Below are 11,299 nucleotides of genomic sequence, written 5' to 3'. Positions count from 1 at the left end.
TCTTAGATTTCCCCAAACTCCCAACTCTGCCTGTCTCTGTGAGGAAATATGTGCATAAGGAGGGCACCCCTTAACCCAGAGACATCCTTTCTGCTGTCTCACCTCCACTGACCCATCTTCATTCCATTGCCTCAGCATTCAAGTCTCCCTCACAGGACCTCTTGGTCTTTGATGCCTCTCATGCCAATTGCCCTCATGTCACTGAGACCATATGTTACAGGCTGAATTGTGTCCCCCAAAATTCATATGTTGAAGTAATAACCCCCAGTACCTCAGAGTGTGACTATTTGGAGATGGAATCTATAAAGAAGTAATTAAGTTAACATGAGGTCATGAGGGTGGGCCCTAATCCAATATGACTGGTGTCCTTATAAGAAGAGATTAGGACAGAGACATTCACAGAAGGAAGACGATGTGAAGACGTGGGCAGAAAACATCCACCTACAAACCAAGAAGCAAGGCCTCAGAATAAACTAACCCTGCTGACACCTTGACCTCAGACTTGTGGTCTTATCCTCAATTCTTCCACCTCTGAGCAGGTGACCCCAAGAAGGTCCTCCAGATACGAGCTCTGATAAGATGCTGGTAAATTTTTCTTTTTACTTAAAAAAATTATCTGTAAGGTCTTGCGTTTTTTAAAAGTATTTATTTATTTTTGGCTGTGCCAGGTCTTCGTTGAGGCATGCAGGATCTTTGTTGTGGCATGTGAGATCTTTAGTTGCGGCTTGTGGACTTCTTAGTTGTGGAATGCGAACTCTTAGTTGCAGCATGTGGGATCTAGTTCCCTGACCAGGCATCGAACCCGGACCCCCTGCATTGGGAGCGTGGAGTCTTACCCATTGGACCACCAGAGAAGTCCCAGGTCTTGGATTTTTTTTTTTTTTTTTTTTTTTTTTTTGCGGTACGCGGGCCTCTCACCGCTGCGGCCCCTCCCGCTGCGGAGCACAGGCTCCTGACGCACAGGCTCAGCGGCCATGGCTCACGGGCCAAGCTGCTCCACGGCACGTGGGATCCTTCCGGACCGGGGCACGAACCCGCGTCCCCTGCACTGGCAGGCAGACTCTCAACCACTGCGCCACCAGGGAAGCCCTTGGATTTTTTTTTTTAAGTTTTTATTGTGGTAAAATATACCTAACATAAAGTTTACCATTTTAGCCATTTTTAAGTGTACAGTTCAGTGGCACTAAGTACATTCACATTGTTGTGCAACCATCACCACCATCCATCTCCAGAACTTTTTCATCATCCCATACTGAAACCCTGTACCCACTGAATACTAATTCCCCATTCCCTCCTCCTCCCAGTCCCTGAGCAATCACCATTCTACTTTTTATTTTTACAAATTTGACTACTTTTAGTTAACTGATTTAAGTGGAATCACACAATATTTGCCATTTTGTATCTGGCTTATTTCACTTAGCATCATGTCTTCAAGGTTTATTTATGTTGTGGCATGTACTGGGTTAGCCAAAAAGTTTGTCCAGGTTTTTTCCTAAGATGTTACAGAAAAACCTGAACAAACTTTTTGGCCAATCCAATATCCAAATTTCCTTCCTTTCTAAGGCTGAGTAAAATAGTTCAGTGTATGTTATACTACACTTTGTTTATCCATTCATCTGTTGATGGACATTTGATTTATGTCCACCTTCTGGCTGTTGTAAATAATGCTGCTGTGAACACTGGTGTAGTACTTGCATTTTCTTTTGCTCTAACTCCAATTGGCATGAAGGTCCTTGATTGCAAAGGGGACCTGGGCCCTTGATTATGGATGAGCACCCTCTTCTGAGCCCAGATCACACATCCCGTGGTCTCCTCCACATCTTCTCTTGAACAACATAAGGGCATCTATATCCAGCTTAACAGAAACAGCCCTGAACCTTTGCTCTTCCCTTCCAAACCTGTTCCTCTCCGCATTTTCCCATGTCGGTAAACAGTCGTGGAGCCACCCAGCTATACCAACTAGAAACTTGGTAATAATCTTTTATACTCAACCCCCTACATCCATTCACCCCAAGTTCTCATACGTTTTTCCAAAACATTTCTCAAATCTGCCCACGTTTCATCTCCCTTTGCCCCAACCTGACATCACTTGTCTCCTGCAAGACTACAAAAGGCTCCTCACAGATTTCCTTGCTTCCACTTTTGCCCTATCTAGCAAACCATTCTCCATCTTATTTGTTTTTAAAGCTAGGTAATATATACATGAGTTTAAAAATCCCTTCTCTACAGGTTACCTCTTCAGAGGCAATAGCTGTTCTCTTCTCCCTGGTCCGCTTCCAGACAGTCGGAAAGGTACTCCCGTGGCTGTATATATTCATCCCCACCCCCATCTACCCACATTGCTCTAGGCCTCTTTTTTTTTTTTTCCGCTTTACACACCATCTACGCCTTTTTTCTCATCATCACAAACGGACGTGCCCGTCTCTTAGGCAGTGCCCGGCCTTACAGGCTGGACCGAGTGTGCCAGTCTCCAACCAGTCACTCCTCTGTTCCAAAGCTCGACACCTGGAATGAAACCTCTTGCTCTCTTCTTAGCCCTGTCTCCCTCTTGGCCTGGAGGCCCCTACCCCAAGGCTCAGTTTTTTGTTTTTGGTTTTTTTGCGGTACGCGGGCCTCTCACTGTTGTGGCCTCCCCAGCCCCGTACGGACGCGCAGGCCCAGCGGCCATGGCCCACGGGCCCAGCCGCTCCGCGGCATATGGGATCCTCCCGGAGCGGGGCACGAACCAGTGTCCCCTGCATCGGCAGGCGGACTCTCAACCACTGCACCACCAGGGAAGCCCAAGGCTCAGTTTTTAAGTCACCTCTTCTGAGTGGCCTGCCGCCACGTTATCTCTACCACCGCACCTAACCCCATCTACCAAGGCCCTCGACACTACTTAAGTCTACAAGTTCACGGTTACGTTCTTTTACGCCCTTCCCCTGAGTGGGGAGCACCTCGCGCCAGAGCCAATCCAGCAGGTCTACTTCCTCCAGGAGGAAGAAACCAGTTACTACCCTGTCTGGCATTTAAGTGCAGGTAGACTACTACTCCCAGAAACCCTTTCGCCTCGGGCTGGAGATTTGCCCTCTACACACGCCCCGTGGAGGAGGCTGAGCATGCGCAATGGAAGATGAGCCTGCGCGAAAGGCTGTGCGGGCGGGGACCGCATCTCCCAGCAGGCCGTGGGGGCATTCTTTTATCCCAGCGTGACCAGTAACTTCCGGCGTGGAGGGGCGGCGCGGTGCCTACAGCTGAGCTAGTACCTGGAAAAGCTAGCGGAGCGGCCGAGTGGCCGGCGGGCGGCAGCCGCCATGGAGGCTGTGCCCCGCATGCCTATGATTTGGCTGGACCTGAAAGAGGCCGGTGACTTCCACTTTCAGCCGGCCGTGAAGAAGGTGAGTGCGCCTCCTCCCCGCCCCCGCTTCTCCCGCGTATCTCTGTCGTCTGCCGGCGCGGGACGCCCCCTGCGCGTCCATCATCTCCCCAGACCCTGTCGCGACGTCGGGTGAGGCCAGGAGGGGCCTCCGCTGGCTTTCCTTAGCTTGGCCCACCCCCATCTCACCCCAACCCACCCCTGCGCGCCCGCAGGCCCCTGGTAGCACCCGCTGTCTCCTCGGCCATCCAAGATTCCCATCCAGGCACCTCACTTCCTCGGTGTGACGCTCTGGACCTCGTTCTGCTCCGCCCCTAATCCACGCCAGGACCGCCCTGCGGGGAGCAGTGGGCGGCCCTCCCTGAAAGGCTGGGTGGAAAGGCTGTGCCCGGCCCTCGGTGCGCTGTCTGTCCACGACCGGACTGGGACAGACGCTGAGGATGGCTCAGGATGTGTTTTAAGATGAGAGCTCCGTGAGCCACAGGAATGCCTGACCTTTGCGACTGGAGTCTCTCTGACACTTGGTGCCATTCTGTCTGGTCTTCTCAGAAGAAGAACCCTAATCTGGAGACCCTTTGGACCAGAAAATACAGTTCCGTGTCATTTGGGGAAGGGTTACTGCCTTTCACGACTGCCCAGAGGGGATAAACAGTGTTGTAGCTTCCGGAGAGACTTTAGGAGTCAGTTGTTGAACCTTCAGTTGGACGGAAGAGGCTGGCAGGTTTGGCGCTGACGGAGGCGAGGGATCGCTGTGGCGAGATCAGGTGTGGCTGGTACAAAGCGGGGCCAGGTGTGTCGACTGGGCATCAGAAGCCCTCTGAGACATCTGCTGCCTTGGGAATGACCACCTGGTAGCATTGGGGGTCAGAGCAGAAGTAAAAAGGAACAACCAGGAGGCTCTTGCAGGTTGATATCCTTGTGGTTTTTTTCAGTAAGGTGCTTGAGGAAAAAAATAGGACAAAGAAAATAGATTGAGAAGTAGTTTCCGAGGAAGGTCTCCCATTCTCTCTTGACACTGCCACTGCCTCAGTTCAGACACTAACAGTTTGTATCCCTTTGAGTCCATCATTTAATCTCTTTGGGCATCTTTTCCCTCATTTGTAAAACCAGGAAATTAGATTAATTGATCTAAAATTCCAAAAATTTGTTACCTCTTTCCCAGAGTTTGGTAACTCCTCTCATGGAGGCCCAGGGGCTCCCAGGGAGAACATTGCTCACATAATACCTTGTGGGCTAGGTGTAGGTGACAAGAGCATCAGAGGCTAAGTTTAAACAAAAAGATCTCCAAGGAGTTCCTGGGCTAAAATTTTATCCACTGGATTTATCTTCTATCTGCTCTTTTAATTCAATTAGGTGAATTTTTCTAAAACACAGCAAAACTTTGTTTTCTAGTTCAACCGTAACCTATTCAGAATACTCTCTGACCTACCCCAGTTCTTTCATCATTTTTTCAGGGCTCAGTATGTGTTTGATCTACGTGCTTCTGATACAAGTATCCCAGATTCTGTTCACAGCTACTTGCTGTTCCCTTAACATTCTCTGTATGTTTGCTCTTCTGTGCCTTTGGTTGTGGAATTCCTCCCACCCAGAAGAGCTCACGTCTTTGCCCTCTGGAGTGGGGATGGGGTTCTTCTTTTTTAAAAAAAAAAATTTTTTTGTTGTTTTTTTTTTGATGTGAACCACTTCTAAAGTCTTTATTGAATTTGTCACAGTATTGCCTATGCTTCACGTCTTGTCCCCCTGGCCCCGAGGCATGCAGGATCTCAGTTCCCCGACCAGGAATCGAACCCACCCCCCTGCATTGGAAGATGAAGTCTCAACCACTGGACCACCAGGGAAGTCCCGATGGGGCTCTTCTTTAATCTCTATTTATTGATTCTGTCAGTCTTTCAAGGTCCAGTTTAAGCTCTGTCTCATCCACAAGCCTTCTTTCATCTGGATTAATCTTTCCCTTCTCTGAATTCCTCACTCTTTTTATCCTTTTCCTAGTGACAGTTACGTGCGCTATGTTTTAACCCCACTGTTCTATTGTAAGTAACCTGAGAGGCATCTCCCTGCTCCTCAGAACCTAGCAGGGTCCCTTTTTCATAGTTGGCATGCAGGAAAATGTTTCTCAGATGATTGACAGTTGAGAGGGAATTAAGAGATGGTGACCATAAATTTATGGAAATCCAGTGGATAAAATCTTAGTCCAGGAACTCCTTGGAGATCTTTTTGTTTGAACTTAGCCTCTGATGCTCTTGTCACTTAACACCTAGCCCACAAGGTATTATGTGAGCAGTGATCTCCTGGGAGCCCCTGGGCCTCCATGGGAGGAGTTACTCATTAGCCATTTACTAAGGTGGTATCAGATGCTGAGGAAAAATTCATTTCCTAGACATCTGCTCTTTTTCTTTGTTTCCTTATTTTGGGGTTGGGGAAAGATACACCATTTATTTGATAGGTTAAAATTGTTGCATGTTTTACATGAACCCACTGAAAAGGAATAGCAATCTTGTGGGTGGCCAGCTCCTTTAGGTACTCTGGAACTGTCTTCCTGCAGAGGAGACTACAGTAGCCACTGCAGCTGGGAACTCTCCCTGACCAGGACTCCTGTCCCCAACCCTAGAACCCACGCTTAACCTTCTGCCACTGGTACCCTTGTCCTTTCCTACCCTTGCTCCGACCTGCAGGAACCTTCACCAATGACTTAGAGCTTAGGAGTAGAATTTAATTTAGGATAGTAGAATGAAAATGGTTCTGTTGAGGTCAATCTGTTGAGCACCATGCGGAGTCCTGAAATACAGATGAATAAGAGTCCTTTTTTCATGGAATACATAGTTTGGTAGAGGAGATTTAAAAATTAGATTGTGACATCAGTGGAAGAGTAGAGATATGTGCAGTGTGTACAGAAGTACCAGCCTAAGGAGGGGCCATCAGGGGAGGCTTGCCAAGGAGGTGGGTTTTGAAGAATAAATAGGAGTTTTTCAAGAAGGTAAAGGGTTTCTTTATTTGTGAGAGCTGGGCCTTTGAAAAAAACCTTTCATAATGGTTAGTACTGGTTTTCATTCCTGATGGATATGCCTTCAATTATGGAATAATGTGAAATAAGAGCCAGGAGAACAGCAAGCTGGTTTTGAACAGCAGTGCCAAGTTTTAGGTTGGGATACCTGGACTCACATAATTTTTTAGTGGGGAAATGCTGCTAGCCCTGTACCTTACCTGTGTTTTGGAGCCCAGAGTGCTCACTGGAAACTGATGAAGGATGACTCTGTGCTCTTCATCAGTGAGTGATTTGGCCACACATGTTCATGTTAGAAGTGCTTTCCTCCTGTGGTCCCAAACACCTGCCCTTAACCAACTGCACTTGAGCTCAGGTCAAGCTCACTTGGACTCAGGTGCTACATCCATCCCTGATTCATTCATTGAACAAATAGTTATTGAGTGACATTCTCAGGGCTGTATGTGATGACAAAAATGTCTGCCCTCATGGAGCTTACCTTCTAGTGACCCACATAGTAAACCATCCTCAAGGACAGATGTACCATAGGTAGCCACCCTACCAACCAAGTGGCTTCTTGGCCTCTCCCCTCTTCCCTCTCTGGCTGGGTTGCTCTCTCTAAGTCTCCACTTTCGCACCAGGTTACTCCAGAGAAACTGTCCGCTGTTCAAGGCCTGCCACCACTTCGCTTCAGCCTGCCTTTCACACTTCAGTCTTACCAGGCCTCTCACATAGGAACTTTCAGCCTCTTTCGCTGGTCATTGTCCTTGTTCCGGTCCTGACTGGAATTCCTTTCCTCCTGTTCATCACCCAGGTTGAACCGTACTTTCTTGGGGTCCCTTTAGCTGCCGGCAGTTGTACCACCCTCCTTCAAATTCAGACAGATCTTACCGCTCCCCTCACTCAGTTGACCTGTGCCACAGAGTGTACACTCTTGTTGCCTCTTCTTACTGTTCATCTTATTCTCATGTAGGTAGAGTCTGGTTTTCAGGTTTGTGGAGTTTTTATCCCCTTCCATATTTCTCATGGGACAGCTCACTCTTGAAAAACTTGTCCCACACATAGATGGGGAAATGAGATGACCAGAGGCCTAAAAGTGCCTGGCTCCTCAGCAGTGAGGAGCACAGGATGTTGCCAGTTGCCTTTGGTGGTGACCTGTCTTATCTCTTATCACAGATTTGGAGTCACTGAGCCGTTCTGCTTGAGCCTATCTGCCCACTGGAGTTTACTGCAGAATGGCTTCAGGTGCAGGTGACCTGGATTGTTCAGTTCATTCTTCTCTGACTTTAATCTCATACATAAAAGCCGTATATCCCTTTCACACCAGATTCTTTACTTGGGAAGTAATAAATACTTGTGTGTAGAGAGTGCTTAGGTTGAATGACCTAGTCTAGTTCTAGCACCCTCCAGGGGAGGTAACTTGAGTCGACCTCACTAGTGTTATCCAGGCAGTTGGAGGGGCTGTTCAGAAGAGATGCGGGAGAGAAGCCTTGAGTCTTATGTAGGGGTTAGACTAGGTGAGGATGAATGCCTGTTCTCATCCCTGATGCTCTTGGCCTGTAATTTGGTCTTAGGCTTGCTGATACCAAGGGGCTGAAGATTCCCCTTGGCAATAATACTTCCTTCTCTGAATAAAATTAATCTCACTTGAAATTCAGTAGCAGAACATATATTGTATTCATTAACAACACTGTAAGTGGGACTTAATTTTATGTGGAATAGCCCAAGGCATTCCCCATATTTGAGTCAATCCTGCAAGTGAAGAAAAAAAGAAATATAATGTGCATGGTGAATGAATACAGTGCCAACAGCTGTGATGCCTTTTATTGCCTTTTCTTCTTGGGTTATTGCTTTAATTAGCACCATGAAATTCCAAGGTGTTATATCAAATTAAGAGCAGAAGCTAAACATCCCCATTATCCAGGAAAAAAAAAAGAGCATACACAGAAGAATGAGACCATGATAGTACCAGAGAAGGTGACACAAAAGGAATATCCCTGGGTCAAGAATCAGGAAGTTTGGCCCAGAGTGCTAGCACTGCGATTGCTCATCTCTGCAAAAGAATGGCAGGACCCAGGATGGATGTTTCCAGTGATCTCAATTTACCTGCAGAATTCTGGGCTATTTGTTGCTCGGTAAAAGAGCAGAGTACCATCATGGAAATAGTATAGACGTTGGAATCAGACAGACCTTGCCTTAGGTCCCACCTTTTCGACTTAATAGTTGGTGACTTTCAGCTGCTACAAATGATTACATCATTAACCTGGGCCTCATTTTTCTCACCTGTAACATGGACTAATATACCTTATAAGCTTGTGGGAATCAAGAGTTAATGCATGTGAGTCCCTAGTACAGGTCTTGGCATATTGTAAACAATATTTTCAACTTAGCATCCTCTTCCTCTGTTTAGTGAATAGCTCAAGACCTATGACAGCTCTGTGAGTTAGACATAGCAGGTAATTTTTTAAAATAATTAAAAAAAAATTTATTTATTTTATTTATTTATTTTTGACTGCATTGGGCCTTCGTTGCTATGCACGGTCTTTCTCTAGTTGCGGCGAGTGGGGGCTACTCTTCGTTGCGGTGCGCGGGCTTCTCATTGCGGTGGCTTCTCTTGTTGCGGAGCACGGGCGCTAGGTGTGTGGCCCTCAGTAGTTTTGGTGCGTGGGCTCAGTAGTTGTGGCTCTAGAGCACAGGCTCAGTAGTTGTGGCGCACGGGCTTAGTTGCTCCATGGCATGTGGCATCTTCCCGGACCAGAGATCGAACCCGTGTCCCCTGCATTGGCAGGTGGATTCTTAACCACTGAGCCACCAGGGAAGCCCCATAGCAGATAATATTAACTCCATTTTACAGGTGAAAAACCAAGCCCAGACAGATCTCAAAGCAACCCAGGGGCATAGCCAGGACTTACTCAGTCTTGGTATTTCTCTCTGGAAGTGGTCTTTTCATTCTGTTTTATTGTTTTCACTTATAACTCCTTCCTCGCCGTTTTGCCCCCTGCCGTGACTCTGAACCCTGGACATGCTTTCAGCATAAAACTGTTCATAGGTCTCATTGTTCCCTCAGAAAAGGATTCCCAGCTACTCCAAAGCCTGGCTGGGCTCTGGAGGTTCCCTGATCCTCCTAACCCCCACCAGCTGTTAGTTGTGTAGCTGTGCTGGGGTCCTGTCAGTGCCTTCTAGTATCTTACTCTTGATCTGGGGTGCCAAGGCCCAGGCTCTACCTGCTGCTGGGCCTTCCTTCTCAGACTCTGCTGTGACCTTCAAATCCTGACCAGACCTTGTTCTGAGCTGTGCAGAGGTGTGAGCTATAGAGAGAATGACTGAGAGATGGTCTCTGTCCTTTACTCTAGAACCTTCAGCCGCCTCTTTCCTCTGTTCAGTAGGGGGAGTGATCAAGCCATGGAGGATTTTATCAGAATTTAAACAATAGCCTGTCTGCTCCACTGACTCATTGTGTGGCTGGCGATTCATTTTTGCTTCCCATTTTTTGTTTTATGAGAACCATGTTTAAAAAATAGAAATGGATTGGTCTAATGTGTGGTTAAGAATATGGGCTCTGGAGCCCAAATGCCTGGATTTCAGTCACTGCCCCATCAGTTATTGGTGCTGTGTGACCTCGGCAAATGCCTTAACTTCTGTGCCTCAGTTTCCTCATTTCCTCATCTGTAAAATGGTGACGATGATGATGTCTGCTTCTTTGGGTTGTTGTTAGGATTGAGTGACTTATTAGGCACTTGGCACAGTGTTTGGCCTGTGGGTAGGAGCTCAGTAAGTGTTTGCTGCTGATCTTGGAGGAGGAATGAGACAGGTAGAAGGTTTCCTCTAGGGACAGTTTGCTGGCAGTGGAGGCAGCATCTCTCTCCCCTTTACCATTGTGTGACTACAGGGACAGATGTTCTCAGCGATGTCAGGTGAAGCCTTGTTTCTAGGACTCTCAGATATCCCTCCAATCCCTTCGGCCTCTGTCCCACAGGACCTCCTGCAACAGGAGTAGTTCCAGCTGCCTTAGTCTGTTGATCTTAGGTGAACAAGGGGCCCTTTGGTCCAGGCCGTGCCTCCAGGCTGGTGAGTGTGCTCACTGTCCAAGAGGTGGTGAGTGCTGTTGTGGGCAGGCATGCCAGTCCCTTCTCTGATATGGGCCCCCTCCTCTCCCCTCCCCCTGTCTGGGTCATTCCCATCACACATCCACAGGCCTTTCCTCACCAATGAGATCACTTACTTTTGTGGTGCCCTTTCCGCAGGAAGGCGGACTGGTGAAGAAGGCTTTGCGCTCCCACTCTTCTTTGGTTCTTCTTCCTACTACATTTGCTGTTGGGTCAGGATTATGACTGTGACCCCAGGACACACCAGGGACCAGTACTTGAGGGAGGCTTGAATTTGTGGCCCATTTTGGGATGCTCAGTAGGATCCCATTTCAGACAGCTGAGTTCCCCAGCTTCCTGAGCTGGCAGAGTCCTGGGCTTCATAGAGAGAGGGCTGCAGCATGATGAGGGCCAGCCAGGGTGTTCCATTCAGGTTGTCCAGTCTTCTTTTCCATTTTGTTCAATGGAGGAGGCTCCCGCAGTCAGCATCTTGGTGCTGTCCCATTACTGAGGTCAAGTTTCTTGTGGCCCAGGAGATGAGCTCGTGGTTGTGGGTCTGGACTCCATCCTGAGCCCTGACTGGTGATTGCCGAGGACTCGGAGGGCAGGAGCGGGAGCAGGGCAGTATGCTCTATCCCTGGTTTACAATCTTCTCTCTCTCTCCCTAGTTTGTCCAGAAGAATTATGGAGAGAATCCAGAAGCCTACAATGAGGAACTGAAGAAGCTGGAGTTGCTCAGACAGGTAGGAGGATAGTGTTTTTATGCAGGTGTGGACAGAATTGGCTTGATAGGGAAGTAAAGAAACCACCTAGAACTGTCTTCTTATTTTAATTCAGTATTTTTTCCTCTGTAAAAGCAGCAAAATTAATGATAGAAAA

At 47.9% G+C, this 11,299-nt stretch overlaps 1 protein-coding gene across 1 annotated transcript in view; it reads left to right on the top strand.

Annotated features, from left to right (window-relative positions):
• Positions 1–3,242: 3,242 nt before the first annotated feature.
• The window catches only part of PTPN23 (protein tyrosine phosphatase non-receptor type 23), a 41,395-nt gene continuing 33,338 nt past the window's right edge, over positions 3,243–11,299 (top strand). Inside the window, exons 1-2 of the mRNA XM_082847274.1 lie at positions 3,243–3,377; positions 11,089–11,163. Coding sequence (XP_082703400.1) covers positions 3,294–3,377; positions 11,089–11,163 — 159 coding nt within the window. The 5' untranslated portion in view covers positions 3,243–3,293. The remainder of the gene's footprint in view (positions 3,378–11,088; positions 11,164–11,299) is intronic.

This window comes from Leucopleurus acutus (genome assembly GCF_964270905.1).
Source record: "Leucopleurus acutus genome assembly, chromosome: 10".
NCBI classification, from domain to species: Eukaryota; Metazoa; Chordata; class Mammalia; order Artiodactyla; family Delphinidae; genus Leucopleurus; species Leucopleurus acutus.
Note: the sequence above shows the minus strand (reverse complement) of the source record. Positions and strands in the feature narration are given on the sequence as shown.